The sequence below is a fragment of the Chiroxiphia lanceolata genome, chromosome 21 (genome assembly GCF_009829145.1).
Source record: "Chiroxiphia lanceolata isolate bChiLan1 chromosome 21, bChiLan1.pri, whole genome shotgun sequence".
Lineage (NCBI taxonomy): Eukaryota > Metazoa > Chordata > Aves > Passeriformes > Pipridae > Chiroxiphia > Chiroxiphia lanceolata.
Window position 1 is genome coordinate 2356639 of NC_045657.1, and position 18115 is coordinate 2374753.

General features: G+C 48.0%; 1 protein-coding gene across 4 annotated transcripts in view; it reads right to left on the reverse strand.

Annotated features, from left to right (window-relative positions):
• The window catches only part of CAMSAP1 (calmodulin regulated spectrin associated protein 1), a 34159-nt gene extending 16044 nt beyond the window's left edge, over positions 1–18115 (reverse strand). Inside the window, exons 1-3 of one of the 4 annotated variants that reach the window (XM_032708294.1) lie at positions 17921–18115; positions 9895–10057; positions 313–575 (exon numbers count right to left, since the gene is read on the reverse strand). In XM_032708294.1, the coding sequence (XP_032564185.1) occupies positions 313–575; positions 9895–10057; positions 17921–17989 (495 nt within the window). In that variant the 5' untranslated portion in view covers positions 17990–18115. Of the gene's footprint in view, positions 1–312; positions 576–9894; positions 10058–10391; positions 10415–10667; positions 10776–17920 lie in introns of those variants that run through there. The other 3 variants (XM_032708295.1, XM_032708296.1, XM_032708297.1) reach the window with 3 other exon arrangements.

Here is an 18115-nt window from a genome sequence, read left to right on the forward strand (position 1 = left end):
TTTATCTCTCCTCATACCAAAGAGAGAGCCTGAAAGCTTCCTCTGGAATCCAGAAGAAAACCATACACCTATCCTTGAGAAAGGTACTTCTTTTTAGGCAGGAAACACTTCCTAAGCGAAACAAGCCCTAATCTCCTCGTTACAGATCTTCCTGAAGGGTATCTACACTTCCAGTGCTGTGTTCCAACTGTATTTAAAATCAAAAAAGCTCCTAAAGTTGGCGACCTAGAAACCAAGAGCTCTTCCCTCCTCTTCCTATTTTAACCAGCGTTAAATAAAAGGCAGCTCGTTAGTGGCATTAATTAAGCTCACCATTTTGATTGGTGCCGAGCCCAGATCAGCCTCAGACACAGGTGTGTCATCGCTCTCCATGACGTAAATCCCCTTCCGAGACAGCGCCTGGATCACGGACTGGTGGCCCTGCAGAGCCGCCACCTGGTCGCCCTTGAGGATGAGGCTGCAGACGCGGCAGTACAGCTCGCTGGACAGCAGCAGCTTGATCACGGGGGGCTTGATGTGCTCCTGCTCGTACTGGTCGATGTAAAACGGGTCCTTCAGCTCCTCTGGGACGTTGTCTGGAAGAGCAGAGAGAAATCTGGTTGGTGGGTGTTAGCGGGGTTTGATTTTCTTTGGGATTATAACTGTTTGGAGCACAGGCTGAAACAGAGGGGCAGTGGGGACAGAGTGGCTGGAGAGAAAGGGAGCTGGGGGTGCTGAGTGACAGCAGCTGAACATGAGCCAGGTGGCCAAGAAAGCCACCAAGAAAGCCAAGAAAGTCATCCTGGCCTGGCTCAGGAATGGTGTGTCCAGCAGGAGCGGGGCAGTGATTCTGCCCCTGGACTTGGCACTGGTGAGGCCACACCTCGAGTGCTGCGTCCAGCTCTGGGCCTCTCAGTTTAGGAAGGACATTGAGGGGCTGGAGTGTGTCCAGAGAAGAGCAACGAGGCTGGGGAAGGGTCTGGAGCACAATTCCTGTGAGGAGGATGACTTGGGGTTGTTCAGCCTGGACAGGAGGAGGCTCAGGGGAGACCTCATCACTCTCTCCAACTCCCTGACAGGGGGTGTAGTCGGGGGAGGTTGGTCTCTGCTCCCAGGAACCAGCAGCAGGACAGGAGGGCACAGTTTTAAGCTGTGCCAGGGCAGGTTTAGGTTGCATATCAGGAAGAAGTTCTTCACAGAGAGAGTGATCAGACCTTGGAATGGGCTGCCCATCCCTGGAGGTGTTTAAGGACAGACTGGATGTGGCATCAGTGCCACGGTCTGGGGGACAAGGTGGGGTTGGGTCACAAGTTGGACTCGATGATCTCAGAGGCCCTTTCCAACCCCATTGATCCTGTGAAAATGCTCTGGGCATCCAATGGGCACCATTTATATGTATCTTCAAAGCAAAATCTGCAGCTGCTTGGAGCAAGAATATCCCAAAACATCTGCACACAGCAACAGCACAACTGCAAGGCTCAGGCACTGCCTCAAACTGAACAAGAAAACTAAGCCACTGATATCTTGGTTCTGAACTGCCAAAATTCATCAAAAAACCAAAATATCTGACTAAAACCTTGAGCACTTTACAAGCAGTTTGCAAACCAGCTGGGTCTCCAGTGAGCTGATGGGCTATTTTTTTGACAAGAACGTATTTTAGCTTTTTGGCCTTTAAATGACAATTCAAGCCTAGGAAGCAAACCCACACCACTTGGATTAAACAGGAGCTTTAAACCAAGGCTAAAAATTAACTTCTTTTGGCTTGGCAGGATTTCCACAAGTTGTATTAGGATTTTATCAACCTGAACATAGATCCTGAGTACACCAATTTGAATGCAAGTTAAAATTAGCAACCCAGAAGACCTGACCCTTGCACACCCCCAGCCATAAAGATACTTTTGCTACTGCCCAGGAGAGAAAGGCACTGACAACAACTAATATTCCAATCACTCTAAATATGCCTCAGACATTTCAAATCCATCCCAAAATAAATACTTTTACTCATACTCACTAACCAGCTCAGGAGCTATTGATCTTTATAATGACTTAGCAGGAATAATGAGAGTCTGCAACCCCAAGAAAAAATATTTTCCAGCCTCAGGTGTATTGTCTTAATAGAAGCCTGACATTTCCTAATTTTCAGACATAAAATTCTATTTGTTCCATCCAGTCACTCTGAATATCTTTCCCCAAAGTCACTTCAATGGTTCATTTTAAAGACATACACCTACAGTTAAAAGAATTATTAATTTACTTTGCATTCAGCTCACTATCAGAACAATTCAGTTTTCCCATTCCAAGGAATTCCTACCCACAGTATATCCTTAAACTGCAAAAAAAAAAAAGCCACACAACATCTGTATACTGCAGAGCACCTGATGTTCACACAGAAACCGAGACAGAATTTTATTGTGAGAGCCAGAAGCACATCTCACGTAGACAAAAATATTTAGCAAACCAGTGTTGTTGCAACATCTCTAACAGCCACTGTTAGCCAGTGCTGTCCCTATTTTTCAAAATGGGAAGCTTTCTGAAGTTTTTAAAAATTAAGACCACTATTTTTTCTTTGTGTGACACTTAACGTGACTTTTTACTGAAGATGGTTGGGAAGAGACACAATAAATCCCAGTGGCACTGCCTGAGTGGCATTTGTTAACATGGGTGTCCATTTTTAGTGAAATACATAATAAATTCAAATATTTTTAATCTCCTTAACATTAGTCAACCTGACCTAAAATCAAAGGCTGTTGAAAGCTAATTCCATTTAATGGCCATTGCCGTTTCCAGGCAGAGAACTCCAGCTTCCATTTCTAAAGATCCAAAAATCTAAATGCAAAGCAGCTCATATAATTCAACATCTGAGCTCATTACAAGCAGCTACACCTTTAACAACCAAAGCCACTTTGCTTTGTACTAGAATTATTTGTGAAAGGCAATAATACAAGCTCATAAAATATCCATGAAGTTGTACATCTCTGGCAGAGCATTAGCACCCACTCCAAGTTTGAGAGGCTTTTTTTTTTCTTTGAAACCACACACACACAAAAAAAAAAAAAAAAAAAAAAAGGCAAATTTCAAATGTCTGAAAGCACTTGGATTGAGGGGTTTTGTACCAACACCTGCCCTCCACCACTGACTGGCTGGAACTGGGATGAAATGGGTGGAACACAGAGCCCTGGAGTCCCTCCAAGCCTTGGACAGACCCTGCACTCTGGGTTTTCCTCAGGTCCTTCCCCACGAGGTAAAGAACAGACTGAGATTATTTTATTTTCTAGACTGTAACTCCAGAGAGCAGAAAGGTTTCTCTGCAACACTCACACCCCCCCAGGGGATACAATCCACTGGATTGGGGTGTTTACACACATATTAAAGAGGAGAGCAGTGGAAGGGGATGCTCGGTGTGACAGGGGCAGCCAGGCCTCCCAACATCAATTTTCGATTAAACCAGCTCCATCCCAATGATTTTTAAAAGCCTTTTCTAGCACTAAATGGATCTGGTTCTCAGTGAGGAGATTCCATGTCACAGAAATCAATATATTTTAAAAAAAAAATCCCCAAACAAACAACCCCAAACAAACACAAAACCCCAAAGCAAAGGGAAAAAAAACCCCCTTGTGTTTTATCTGCTGTTGTTCACTCTGAGTGTCCAGCCAAGAAATCTGAAATCTTTGTCTCCTCTACTGAAGAACCCTCCAACTCCATGGTCCTGATCTCCACATAAGTGCTTAAGGACTGAATGGATTTGGATTGACCAGGATTAAAGGCAAGTCAGGGTGGGAATAACTTCCAGTACCAGGATTAATAATTTGAATACTATCAGAGGAAGTTACTCATCAACATTAATCCTCCCATAATAGCAACTTATTTCACAGCAAACACTTGCCCAGTTTTATTTTCTGCCCCATCTTCTGCCAGCTAAATTTGTCTGTGACACACAGGAACGGCTTTGTAACTGATTTCATGTCCTGACAGACAGAGCCACGGAAATTTTAATATATAAAAACCATATCAAAGCTTGAGAAGAGTGATATTAACTTTATTATTTAATTCACATTTATTTATACCGGACATAATTGCACTACCCACATGGCAGGCACAAATAAATGAGAAATAAAGGTAGAAAAAACTGCAATGCAAATGGGATGCTATATAAATATATAACTCTGAGATGGGAAATTTCCAAATGTAGTTGAGGTTCTGAACAGGATGCAATTATGTCAAAAAAGCCTTCCCAGGCAGTAACACACACAAAAAAAGGGGTTTAATTTGGAGATATCTTCAATATTTGAAAGTATTTGAAGGTACAACCTAAGAGACTGATCTTTCCAAGTCCCAGTTTTTATCAGCATCTTTTTCAGCACCTTCCCATCGTGACCTATAAATGAACTCAGATGTTACAGAAGTTCTGTTGATTAAAACTCCTGTTTTTACACATTTATGGTTTGGATTTTGGGAAATAATAAAAAAAAAAAATCGACCTGAAAAAAATTAACTTTGAGCAATTCACTTCTAAGCTACAAAACTTTCTGCTGAATAACAAATCACACCAAAGCAAACCAAAAACAATTAAATCATCTCCTTTTTTGCTCTTAACTCCCAAAGGAAGTCACTTTTATGTTATTGGAAAGCTTGCAAACACCTTCTGTTTTTCCCAATGTGCTTTCTGAGCTGTTTCCCCAGGTAAATGTTTGCATCAACTTCAAGACAGGCTTTAGAATTGCCAGTTTTAGGCAAATTGAGAGTTCAAAAGATGAAACTTAAAAACCACCAGTGTTTTTATAGTAATTTAAAAAATCACATAACCTGCAATCAGCTCTGTGAAGGTGAAAATCATTAGTTCAGTTTTTTATCAAGAATTGTTGGAGAATTTACCACCCCACTTGATACCAGAGTTGACTGGATCCCTTTCACACGTGGAATTCATGTAAATTTTATACCCTATTAATGACTTGCATGCAGTCAGCTCATTATAGAGCAAAAATGCTCATTTTTCCTGCTTCCCACACTTATAAAACGAAGTAATATCATATTTTTTCCAAGTTTCAGCAGCATAAACTCTTGAGTGTTCTTGCCCTGCTGAGGCTGCTGGGGAGACACCTCCACCAGCTCTTTGTGTAAGAGAGGAAGGACCCAAAAATAAACCCCCCATGATTTCTCATGATGCAATTCCTTTGCTCTGTGCCATCAGATCAATGAGTCCTAATCTCTCAAAAACTGCCAGTTCTGAGTACAAATCACCAAGTACAACATCATTTAGAGGAATTATAAAAATAACTTCTCTTGCAACAACCAGCACAGAGACAATTATTGCCAGACTCTCTCCTCTCCTTTATCATCTCACTTACAAAAACCTGCTCAAAGAAAACCACCTGATTGTGACTTGATAAAGAAAAATACAGCAATCTGGACAAATCTGACTTATCCCTTGAACTGCTGCAGTGGAAACACCCCAGATGTTCTTTTACCTCCAGAAGCATGAAGAACTGGTTTCCCATGGATGGAGAGCCAAAGTGGGATGGTAAACAGCACAGAGCTTATTCAAATTCTGAGTAGGATTTCATTAGGATCCGTATCTGTTCCCAGAATTATTCAGCACTGGATGGATGTCCTCCAAGCTGCAGAAACTACACGTTCTCGGCACTAAGACCACCAGAATTAAACCCACTCTTTGGTGGTTCTCCTTCCAGCAGTGAATGATAAACCCTGTAAGTGATGTGGAATGGGGCACAGGAACATTTAGGCAGGAAGAAGCCAAGCTAAAGGCTTTGGAAAGCGCTGGGAGGGCGACCGCGCTCATTATCATATCTTTTGATCGAGCACAAAGCCACAAACCTGGATGAAGCAGGAGAGACAAAATAATAATTAGGGAATCCTTCACCCCTGTAAACTCCACACAACAATACCCAGTGTTTATGAAACAGGTGCTGTTAAAGGAACAAACGCTTAACTGTTGAATATTTGCTAAACACAAGAGCTTTCTTACAAGTATTTTTGCTACCGACCTGAGAAGAAAGCTGACAAAGAAGAGCAGGGAATCCAGGGATTTAGGCTATTTAGCCCAGGAAACATGCTCACACTGCTTCTGCCAACCAGTGACTATTACAGCACTGTAAAACCTTATTTAACAAGTAAGTTTTAAGCACTTCAAAGACCAAAAAAAACCCCCAACTTGCATTTCCCCTCCAATGCATTACATTAGCTCTTGGCTTTCCTGCCTGCATCTTGCCAAAGGTCTCAGGCTACTGTCAGCATTAAGTCTGGAAACTATGTAAAGCTCCCAGGCCTGATAAATAAGTAAAACCCACTGAGTTCCTTTTGAAAAATCCGAATTTTACACAGTGTTTTACAGAGCCAACAACATTTGTTATGGAAAGGGTTGGAAACAACCAAGCTGCAACACTGAGACGCTTCCATGTGCTCCTTCAATAGCTGAGCTTTGACATTATAACTCTGATGGTGGAAAACATCATTTCTACACATAAATTAACGCTGCACTAACTAAATCTGCCGAGAAATCAGAATTTTTCCTTGTCATTCTCTATTTTCCCAAGTGGTACCAAAGGAAAACACCCTGGGGGTGTTTATCTCAGAGGGGTCAGAGGGGCTGAAGGACCAGGGTCACTGCCCTCTGCTCAGCTCTGGGCAGCACCTGGCCTCATTCCTGCCTGGCAATCTGGCTCATTCCAATGGCTGTGGAAAAGTGATCTCCCCAAGGATGGCTTGCCAAGCCTCCCCAGACCTCCCACGCTCACCTCCTGTGAACAAAGTTCCCCAAACCCAGTGGCAGCTTTGCTCCTTGACCACTTAAACATCAGGAGCTTTATTTTCTCGGTGCCAGGAGAATTCCTTAAAGCGCCCCTTTGGGTTCCCATCCAAGTTTGTGGATGAAAAAAGGTAATTTTGTTCTAATCAAACCCCATTTTCTCAAACCACTGTCTCAGCTAAAGGGACTTGGAATCTTCCAAGTGCAGGTTTCCAGATGCACAGAGTGATCCGTGTCAGTATTCCCAGATTTATCTGGGGAGATGGATGATGCTGAATGGGGAAACACCTTCCTTCACAACATCCTTCCCCTCTGCCTTCTGGAATTCTGACAAACAGTTGTAGGACCTCCCTCTGGGGCCCATCTGTGCCAACCAGGCATCCACCAGAGCCAGGAGCTCCAGCTTCCAGGAACAAATCATTCAGCCCAATTCCTGGGCAAGAAGAGGGGTTGTCTCACAGAATTTCTGGAGCTCCAGTTGTTTGGCTACCAAAATTCTCTTTTCATGGCCAGAAGGCAAAAAAAAAAAAAAAGAGGAGGAGTGTACCATCAAATGAAACAAAGCCCAAACTAGGAGTTCAAATCTAAATTATTTGTCATGCATGCTCCCAGTGATTTGTCCTTGAGGGAAAAAAAAACAACAAAGGATGAAGAATTTTCCTACTTAAATGCCAGCTTAGAGGTGGGGAAGTCAAATATCTTTTAACAGTAAAGAGAAAATACAGCTGGAGGTAAAACCTGCAGCAATGAATGACTTTCAGTGGCAGCCTACACCAGAATCAAATTCCTGTTCTTGACCCTTCCCACATTTCCCCAGGAGCTCAGCCTTACTCAGATCAAAATGAAATCCAGGATATGCACCAGGATTTGAAAGACCAAGGCACAAAATTCTGTCAATTCACATGCATCAAATCCGAATCTAATATTCCAGGAAAACACACTTAATCAGCCACTTGAAGGCAGTTATGGAAACCTTATCAGGTAAGATTTACTTCAGAATATGTTTTAATATTATAAACAGAGAAGCATTTTTTTTAACCAAATTAACCAGAAATTAGTCTAAAATAATAAAAAAGCCCCCAAAATCTTTCATCTGCATAGTGGGATTTTAAATAAGAAAATCACTCACTGGATATCATCCAACATCTTAAAACAAAAATGTAACCCCTGAGAGATGACATCAAGTCATCAAGTTCAAATATTATTCAAAATTATAATCTCATAGGAAACCTTCTTAAACTCATCTCTCTATGAATTAAAGAGGCTTATAAATTTCGAGGGACTGTGCAGTGCTGTTCCAGCAGCAATGGCTAAACATGTGACAACGACTTGCAGGAGCCATTTCAAAAATCAAACTACATTTCCAGGGGCCACAGTCCTGCAAAGACACACATGGACCCAAATCCTTACTCACTGCAGCAGCACCAACAGCATAACACGGAAAAAGATTATTTTCTCCTATTGTTTGTGGCATTTAAGTGCTGTTAAATGTAATCTGCACAAGCCTAAATGCAAGCAGAAAAGCTGGCAAAGGCTGCTCCAGCCAGGGATCACATCTCTGTCGTGGGGAAAGCTGTTTCTTTTTAGTCCTGGGTGAAAGGAAAGCCAAATACTTTCACAATCAAAGTCTGTGTTGCCAAGTGCATAAACAGAGTTGCCACTGAGCAATTCACTGGTCCAGGAGGTCCAGACACAACCCTGAGCTGTGGAGCCCCAGCAGACACCAGCCAAGGCACGAGGCCACCGAGCTCTCACTGCAGAGGAGGATCCGTGCCAGTCCCTTCCCTCCAGGAGCAGCTTCTCTTGGAAACAAAGTCCCAGCACACAGAGTGTGCATCTCCAGCCCTGCAATATCCATTTTATCACTGACGGCTAAAAAGTTTCAGCCAATGTTACAAACAATTCCAGCGACTGAGAAATATTTACATCGGGAAAACGCCTGTTCTGTTCTTTTAAGTTATCAATGTTTTCCTGACACCCTCCCCAAATTCCCACATTTTTAAACGTCATCTGATCCGTGGGGGAGGTTTTTTGTCTCTTGTTGCGTGTAATAAAATACCTTCACTAACATTAAACACTATAAACTCATGATTTTATTTTCCCCACAATCACTGAGATGAGGAGGCCACTGACAGAGCTGGAAATATTTGAAAAGAAAAATAATTTAGACAAATATTCCAGCAAGGATTAATATTTAATGGCAGGAATGGACCTCTTTTCTTCAGCCTTGTCACCAAGTAAGCCAGTGCTAATCCATTAAGCATATTATGAGTTTGGAGAATTAGACTTAGATTAACAGGGCCACCTCATTTTCCAAAACAAGACTCTGTACATGGTTTTATTATATGTTTTGTTCTGGATAAAAAAACCCCAACCACTTGTGTTCCATCCTATTTGTTCATAATGAAGCTACTTAAACTCAAGATGGATCTAGCACATGGAGACAGATCTAGTTCAAAAGAAAAAAGCAAATCTCAACAGCTGCCAGGAAAACACTTACAAATATACTCCAAGAACATTTATTTTTCCACGTTAGACTGTACAGACTCATGACAATGTGAGGGAAGGGAGAACTCCTCTGTCACCTACAACCTGCTCTTTAATGTCACAGAACACAAACTGCACCTGCTCATTCATTTCTTCTTCACAAAAGAAAAACGCTGCTGAACACAAATGGATTGTATTTCAGCTCATCTTGAAAGCAAACCCACAATCTGACAGGATAAAAAGTCCTAACTGAGCACACAAAGGGTGTCAAGGTCCCAGCATCCACTGGCCAAGATGACTAGACAAGGAAGCACCTAAAGCCTCCCCAGCCTGGAGGGACCCAGGGCCTGTAAGCAGTGACATAAAGCTCTGAGGAACAAAGTCTGCTTAGCTAAAGCAAGGATTTAAACATTTTGAGGCAGGCAAAGCACCTCCCAGGCACCATCTGGGAGCGTTCACCATTAGGTTTGCTGATTCAGGGCATCTCCTACAGTCCCGTTATTCCTGCTGGAGGTACCAGGAAACACATAACATTAACAAGAGAAGAGGCTGCCATGTTATTGATATTTAAAACAAAGCCAAATTTAATTACTCCTGGAACGGCAGGGGAGACAGAAAAAGCAAGAACAAAATCAAGAATGAGCTGCTGACAGAGGTGATCTTACCTATTCCGTAGGCTTTAGCACAGATCCATTGTAGATTAGCAGCTATTTTTGCTCTGGCTGAATCATAGAGCTCCAAGGGGACAATCTCAACTGCACTATCCGTCAGAGCATCCATTTTTCTTCTGGTGCTATCTCCACCCGCACAAACATCAACATCCACCATCTAAAACAAAAACAAAAGACAGCGACTTTTACACGAGCCGATTTACACGAGTCGATTCCGAGGCCACGCAGGAGAGGGGCCGCACACAACAGGCCCGGCATCCTTCGGGATTCCCACCGGGAGGGCTGATGGGGCGATTCAAAACCCACTCGGAAACCAAAGGGCATCGGAGCCCGGGGCGAGCATCCCTTTTTTTGTGTGTGTGTGTGAAGGGCAGGGCCCGGCTCGGCGGAGAAAGGCGCAGCCCCGTCACCTGCTGAAGGGATAAAGGATGGGGCTCTCCCGAACAATGCGCGCAGGTACCGCCGCCCCCTCCCCGCCCGCGGGGCAGCACCTGCGGCTCCTTCCCCCGCCGAGCCCCGGAGAAGCAGCAGAGGCTCCGCGCCCGCACGCCCATGGCCGGGCCGAGCGGCGCCCCCTCCCCGCATCCCCTCCCCGCATCCCCGGCCCCGCCCGGGCGGAGGGGGAGGAGGCGGCGGGGGCGGGGGAGGCGGGGAGGGGGCGCAGCCCACCCGGCGCTGGCTCCGCGCAGGGCCCCGCCGAGCCCCCGCCGCCGCCGCCGCCGCTCCCCCCGCCCGCCCCGCGCGGCCTGCAGGCCCCGCCGCCTCACCTTTGCCGCGCTACCGCTGCCTCATGCCCGGGGAGGGACGGGGGCACCGCGGCGCCCTGGGTGGGGCAGGGGCGGGGAGGGGGGGGATGACGGCCCGGCGGGCCCGGCGCCGGTGCCGGTGGCGGGGAAGGGAAGGGCCGGGACGGAGCGGCCGCCGAGGGGCCGCGGCTGCCACAGCGCGCTCGGGGCCGCGCGCGCCCGCGCGCGCGCATGCGCCCGCCTCCCGCCCCGCGCGCGCTCCCGCGCCCTCTCGCTCCCTCTCTCCCGCCGCTCGCCCCCTCCCTTCCCGCCGCTCCCGCCTCCGGGAGCGCGCGCGCGCGCGCTCGGCGGGAAAAGGGAGAGAGGCGGGAGAGAGAGGGAAGGAGGGAGGGAGGGAAGGGAAGGGAAGGCGGGGGAGGGAGCGGCTGCGCGCGCGCGCGCGCGGGGCACGGCCGCCCTCCCGCCGCCCGCGCGCGCCGGGCAACCGTTGCCATGGCGACCGCGCCGGCCCGCGCGCGCGCGGGGAGCGCGGACCCGCCCTCATGGACCCGCCGTGCTCATGGACACACAGCCCCTCATGGACACATGGCCCTCACAGACCTACAGCCCCTCATGGACACACAGCCCCTCATGGACACATGGCCCTCACAGACCTACAGCCCCTCATGGACACACAGCCCCTCATGGACCCGCCGTGCTCACGGACACACAGCCCCTCATGGACCCACGGCCCCTCACAGACCCACCGTGCTCATGGACCCAAGGACCCCTCATAAACCCACGACCCCTCATGGACCCACAGCCCCTTTTGGATCAAAAAGTACCAGCAACGATTTTCTTCACGTTATTACAAATAATCTCCCTCAAGGCTTGTTGAGTTACTGCCTGCTCACCACCGAAGTAAATCAAAGAGTTTTCAGGCTGAAGCCTGGCTTACACGTCTTATGCGTTTCTTAGCAAAAAGGGAATTTCTTTCCCTGCTTTATGTCATGATCTACAAAGAGAGCAAAAAATATGTGACAGGTACAACATGTGGTTGTTTTTTGCTGGGTTGGAAGGGACCCACAGGGATCATCTCTTAACCCTGCACAGACACCCCAACAATCCCCCCGTGTCCCTGAGAGCGTTGTCCAAACGCTCCTGGAGCTCTGTCAGCCTTGGTGCTGTGCCCACTGCCCTGGGGAGCCTGGTCAGTGCCCAGCCACCCTCTGGGGGAAGAACCTTTCCCTGAGATCCAACCTGACCCTCCCCTGACACAGCTCCAACCATTCCCTCAAATCCTGTCAGTGGTCACAGAGAGAAGAGATTTATGCTGCCTCTCCATGTCCCCTGCTGAGAAAGTTGTAGACAGAGATAAATCTCCCCTTCTATGGGTTGAACAGACCCAGTGACCTCAGCCACTCGTCACACAGCTTCGCCTCCAGCCCCTCCACCATCCTCATGTCCCTCCTTTGGACACAGTTTAATACCTTTAGATCTTTCTTGTATTGTGGTGCCTTGAACTGCACATAGTTTCGGGCACCACTGCTCACCAGGCTCGTGACCAAAACCGGATCCTGCAGATTAACTCACTTGACAAGTGAGTTTCAGGGCTCATCGCAAAAGTGAAGCTGCATGATTGAACAGGGCTCCGAGCCTTTAATGCCTGTGCCCAAGAGACGAATTATCTTCATATCCGTCTACTGAAACTCTGATTATAAGTTTAGCTGCACAACAGCATAGCAGACTGACCTTATTCTACATAATTTTGTTATGATTCTCATAACTTTATTTTTTTTTCTGCGTGTAAGTGGTAGATTATATAAATATTTCAAAATCATTAAAGATTCATTTGAGTCTGTCTTAAGAATCCACGTTTATTTCCCTGTGTCTTCTCAAAGTGCAAGGGGAGGGCACTCTGTGTCACCAGGAAATACAACCTGGCGTTCAAAGGTTATTCCAGCCTCTATCACTCCTCCACATTAAAGGATTGTGTGCAATTAAAGTGTCTTTGCAAACAAGTTGCTGGTTGTTTTATAATCTCCGTTCGAAGGGGTTGGTTTTCAGCACGGTTGTTAGAGGCTGTCGTTTCGCGGCGTTATCATTAGAACAAGCTGCTCTTGTTTTTAGATTAAGCATTATGGCCCAATCCAAATCCCCTTATATTTGAGAAGAATGTTTTCATTTTCGTGGTGGACTGGGCATTAGATCAACTGCAGGAACAGAACAGCCCTTGGACTCGTAGAGCAGGTGACCTGTATCGAGGGTGAAGGTGCAACCATGAGAAATCTGACCTACTTCTTCCTCTGACATATTTTTCCTTGAGATAAATAATGGATTCAGTTGTTACGCTCATCAGAAACAAAATACGTTCTAAGAAGGTGGCAGACTGCCCCTGGGAAACCAAGTCAGTGTTAACCTGGATCCCTGAAACTCTCAGAATAAAACAAAAAATGGAAACATTTGGCTCAAGGAAACAAACATCGTGGAGAAAAAGCACGGGGGGGGTCTGGTGGTAAGAACACTCTCCTTTCCCGGGCTGCACGTGGGATCCTGACCTTGGAATTGCCTCTTGTTCTCCCCCTTCCTCTCCTTTCTGCACCTCTTCCAGCCTGGTGTGGGATGTGCTGCCGCCTCTTCCTCTGCAGTAACTCCCTGAAACTCTGGTCGCGAGGGCATTTGCGTGTCCTTAAGTGGAAGCTGAAATTGATGTTTTGGGAAACTTTGCAGGTGATGACGAAGTGGTTTGTCAAGAACTCGGCATCATCCCACACCAGCGTCCTCAAACTTGTCCTGCAGATAAAAAGCCTGCACTTAAAGTGGGAGGGTCACCAGTGGATTGCTGAGCATGTTTGCTTTTCCCCTGAGAAAACAAATGACTCTTCCGTGTTCAGTAGCAGCAAATTCAGCTGTAATTTGTGTGCCACTTGTTTCTTTCTGTACTCCACTACTAAACATGCTCCAAGGCTTTTCTTCTGCAAAATGTTAATACATTGCTTTTCTATATGAAATAATTTCCCTATTATACTCCTGGATTCCTTACGCATTCAGAGTGGGAGTACACGTGAACTGACACACTCTGCACAACTTGTCTTCCAGCAGAGCTCTGAGATTAATTACTGGGAGGCAATTCCTGTGAGAAATCACCATATTCAAACACGACACCTATTACAGGGAGCGAAGCTGAACCCATGTTCTTGTTTTCTCCCATACTGAATGAGTTCCTGGGATTTCAGTTTCTTCCACCATGTTTCATTTATGAATATTGGGAGATTTCATGTAGAATAATACTATCAGTTGCTTGGAATCCCAAGGACATCAGATCCAAATTGATACTGTAAAAAAAAAGTATCTTCTGTAAAAATAGAAGCCAGCAGTGCCCTGGGATCGTAGAGGGTGGAGATAGTTCCTGGGTAGGAAGAGGAAGAAAGAGCTTCCATTCTTAGAATGGTTTGGGTTGGAAGGGACCATAAAGATCACCCAGTTCCACCCCCTGCCCTGGGCAGGGACACCTTCCACCAGCCCAGGTTGCTCCAAGCCCTGTCCAACCTGGCCTTGGACACTTCCAGGGATGTGGCAGCCACAGCTTCTCCCCAGCAGTCCAAGTGGTATCTGGAAAAAGGTTCTTCTCCTTCAGTCTTGCCCAACAACTCCTGCCTGTGCTCTCCCAGCAGTGAGAGAAAACAGTCAAATGAATCGATATTTTTTTCCTCTTGTGTTCGCAGAATTTCCGCCATGGCCACGAGTGCTGGGGACGGTCCCTGCAGAGCAGTGAGCAGCTCGTGCCCACCCAGAGCCCTGGCTGCCTGCAGCTCCCTCCTTAGGGCTCTATTTTCAGCCCTGGACTAATTTTGAACCCTGCTGTAGCTGCTTCCCTGTGCTTAGTTGTGCAGGGCCTCGTTTGCCCCCGTGCTGAGCACTTAATATCCCCAGTCAGGATCGACTTAGAGCCTGGGCACATCCAGAGGTCACAGTGTGGGGCCAGTGCTGGTACCACGGCTGCCTGGAAAAGGAGATGTGGTCCAAAAGACATTTCAAATATCTCCTGACTGTCAGGAGCCAGGGTCCCATCACATGAGGGGGACGAGGGGGGGACTGGCAGCCTCCTCATGCTAAGCTCAAAATGTCTTTTCCTGCCTTGTACAGAATAGTTTCCCATGACAGTCCGTCACGGAGCCAGCCCCGAGGAGGAGAGAGCAGGACATTATTCTTAGCAATGGAACTGTCACCTCAGTGCCATTCCCAGCACCACAGGAGCAGCTCCTGATGCTGCTGTCAGCAATTCCTTATCTCCAGCCCTGGAGCTCCCGAGGAGCACACAGAGCTGTGTTCCCCTGTGCACCGGGGAACCGCAGGCAACCAGCAGGATTTTTCGTGTAAATAAAGAAAACAAATGAAGAGCCGGGTTGCAGGACTCTATTTCACTCGTGCACTCGCACTGTTTCAAAGGGAAGGTGCATGAGACACAGCCATTATGCTGATGAGTGCAACAAGTTATTCAGAATTATTTCTTTTTCCCTGGCTTGGAGTGTTTGATGTGTATCAAACCCGCGGGATGGGACGGGCAGGAAACACTGGCAGCTCTGCTGCTTACGGAGAGGGGCTTCCCCCATGGCATCTAAAAGAATACTTGTGTTCAACACTTATCTTCAAAGTGCTGTGCAAACATTAATTAATGACTCTGTTATTTGCCACGGGGAAGAGCTGGCAGAGGGAGGGGTGACAGCTCTCCCTGCTTTGCTGGGAGCCAGACCTTCCTTCCCCGGCTGGGAGGAGCGGGATGCTCCGGGCCCGTGGAGATCTCCAACAATTACAGCTCTGGAGGAGCTGGCGGTGGGTTTTAAGTGCCTGCATTAATAATAGGAGGGGGTTTAGCCTGTAAGATATTTTTATCTGTAAGATTATTTATTTTTAAAGTCCCTGGACTATGTTTAGGAGGATAACGGGTCAATAGCATTTACAGCCCAGCAGGTTTTCCTGGAAGACTCCTCCCACCATGCCTTGTCCTTCCTCAAGCAACCTCAACCAGGGAGACCCCAGGGACGAGCTGGGTGAGCGCTGAGAGGGTTTTGAGTGTTGTCATGATCTAATTAATGAGCAAATGAGGTGTTTCTATCTATCCATATATCTTTATATTCATGAAACCCTCTTCAGCAGTCACATTTGGGCGGTGCTCAGAGAGAAATCGATTTCTGTTGGGACTGTTGGTTTGCTTTTCCCAGATGATTTCTTTTCAAAGTGCATTTTTCTCCTTAGGGCACTTAGAGTAAAACTGTATTTACCACAACCCTAACTATGCAAAGAGAGAATGAGTTATCTCCAACTTTTTCGCCACTTAAACATTACAGGAAAGCAACGAGTAATTAAAGGCAGAAGAAATGAATAAGAATAAAAATCTAATTGAATTCCAAGATGCAACATCTGTCTCCTGCTCCTGACTAAGCAAGGTGCAAGAGCCCAGGGCAAGATGGAACATACTCAGCGTTGTCATCCCAATAAATGCTGTTGGGATTGCGGAGCAGCACAAATCCCTGGCACAGGGATAACACAGCACAGAGCCCTCCTCTCCTCTCCTCATGAGCCAGCACATGGTTATATCCGAAAACAACATCCTGAACCTCTGCTAAGTGTTACCTTTGGGAATTCACAGCCAACTCAACCAACCCTTTCCAAAAGGGTGTTACAACATCGTTACTGCACCGAAATGTTCGACATTCATCGCACAGGGGGAGGTGTTTGTGTGGGAACAAATCCGGGACCGCCTCGTTCCAGGTCTCCTGGGGGATGCACAAAGGCAAATGCTGCCTGCCAGGTCCTGGAAAATCACCTCATCTGTCCCAGACACAGGAGGGATGTACCTGACCCAGCATTTTCCTTTTCCTACGGCAGGTGTGTGTTATGGTCTCACGATACAGGGGATATTTTGAGGACATTTCTGCATTTTAGGGCTTCTTCCTCCATAAATATAAACCCTCAGCCCTGGGCTGAGGGACCAGCACTGCCTCTCACTCCGGGTGATTTTGATGTGCTTCAACCCAGAGAGCATCTAAAGAGCAAAAACTGCCTCAGAAGCAAATTAAAGCTCCTCTAATTCCACCACAGCAGGGTCTGGCGGGGGTGGGCGGTGACTTCCCACTGCATTTCGACTCATTCCCATTCAGTATTTTTAGCTCCTGCCCTTCTGGTGGGATGCAGCTCCTGGTTCCCTTGCTACCAGCTCTGTGCCGCAGCTGAGCCCTTCCCCTGGCAGCCCCATCCCCTCCTGCCCTGCCTGTGTAGAGGTGCCAAGGCAAACACCACCCTCCTCACTGCCCTGGGTCCTGGCCAGCCTGCACATGCTCCAACGCTCTTAAATCTGTAGCCAGAGAAATAAGTTAACACACAAATTAGTCAGAGTAATTCAAACACCTCAATCCTGCTCGTCCAGGTTCCTGTTGACAGCAAGGACTTGACTCAAAAACTGAGACACTGAGCAGGAAAACAAGAGATGCCAGACCTTTGATCCACCAGCAGCGAGTGGGTGATGGACCTCGGAACAGATTCCTGGGGGAGAGCTGGGCAGTTGCCAGCCCGGTGCCCACACTCCAGACATGGATGCTAAAGCCCAGGGGCACACAGAGTGTCCCTCCCTGCTCCAGAGCTTGGCACAGAGGGGTCCCTGCACACCCCAGGGTGCCCATCACCAGGTCCCCCCCACCCAATCCATTCCAAAGGCTTTGGCACCTGCTGAGGTTGGAGCCACACCAGTGGCTCCGTGTGAGCAGGATGTGGCCCCACAGCAGGATGGGGTGAGCAAGGAAAGTGGCCACAACACCGTGAGCAGCACCCAGGGGAGAAATACAACATGGGTCCCATCCTGCTGTGACAGGGGTGACCCCCCTAACCCTTGAAGTGGGCACAGTGCTGGTCACTTGGGCCATCAGGCGGGGATGGTGCCCACACGAGTGGGGTTGTATGGCCCTGGTCCCCTGGGCAGTGCTGGACCACCCCCGTCCCCACACGTGCCAAGGCTGATGCCCTCCCAGCACCGCTCTGCCCCAGGCTCCCCTCACTCCCCAGGGTTCAGAGCAGGCTGAGAGCAGCCTGAACCCTCCCCAGTGAGTCCTGGAAAGTGGGGTGACAACACCCCCGGGTGCCAGGAGCACGTGCAGAAGGAGGTGATGCAAAGGACACCCACATCCGTGGGGCTGGGCCATGGGGTGCCTGTCCTGCTGGGCGAGACCCACGGATGCTGTAAAACCCCCAACAGCCCAAAGACCCCCAGACACGTAACCCCCCTGCCAGCACTGACTTACGGGTGGCAGCCGTCGGCATCCTCGCAGCCTCGGGGGTCTCAGGGGGCTCTTGGCAGCAGCCCGTGGCATGGGAGCCCATGGCACGTCCCGGGGGCTCAGCGCCGGGGGGCTCGGTCCCCTCCGCTCGCCGGGAAGGGCTGGGGGGAGCGGGGCAGCGCTGCGCTCCTCGGCATCGCTGGAATCACCACGGCAACT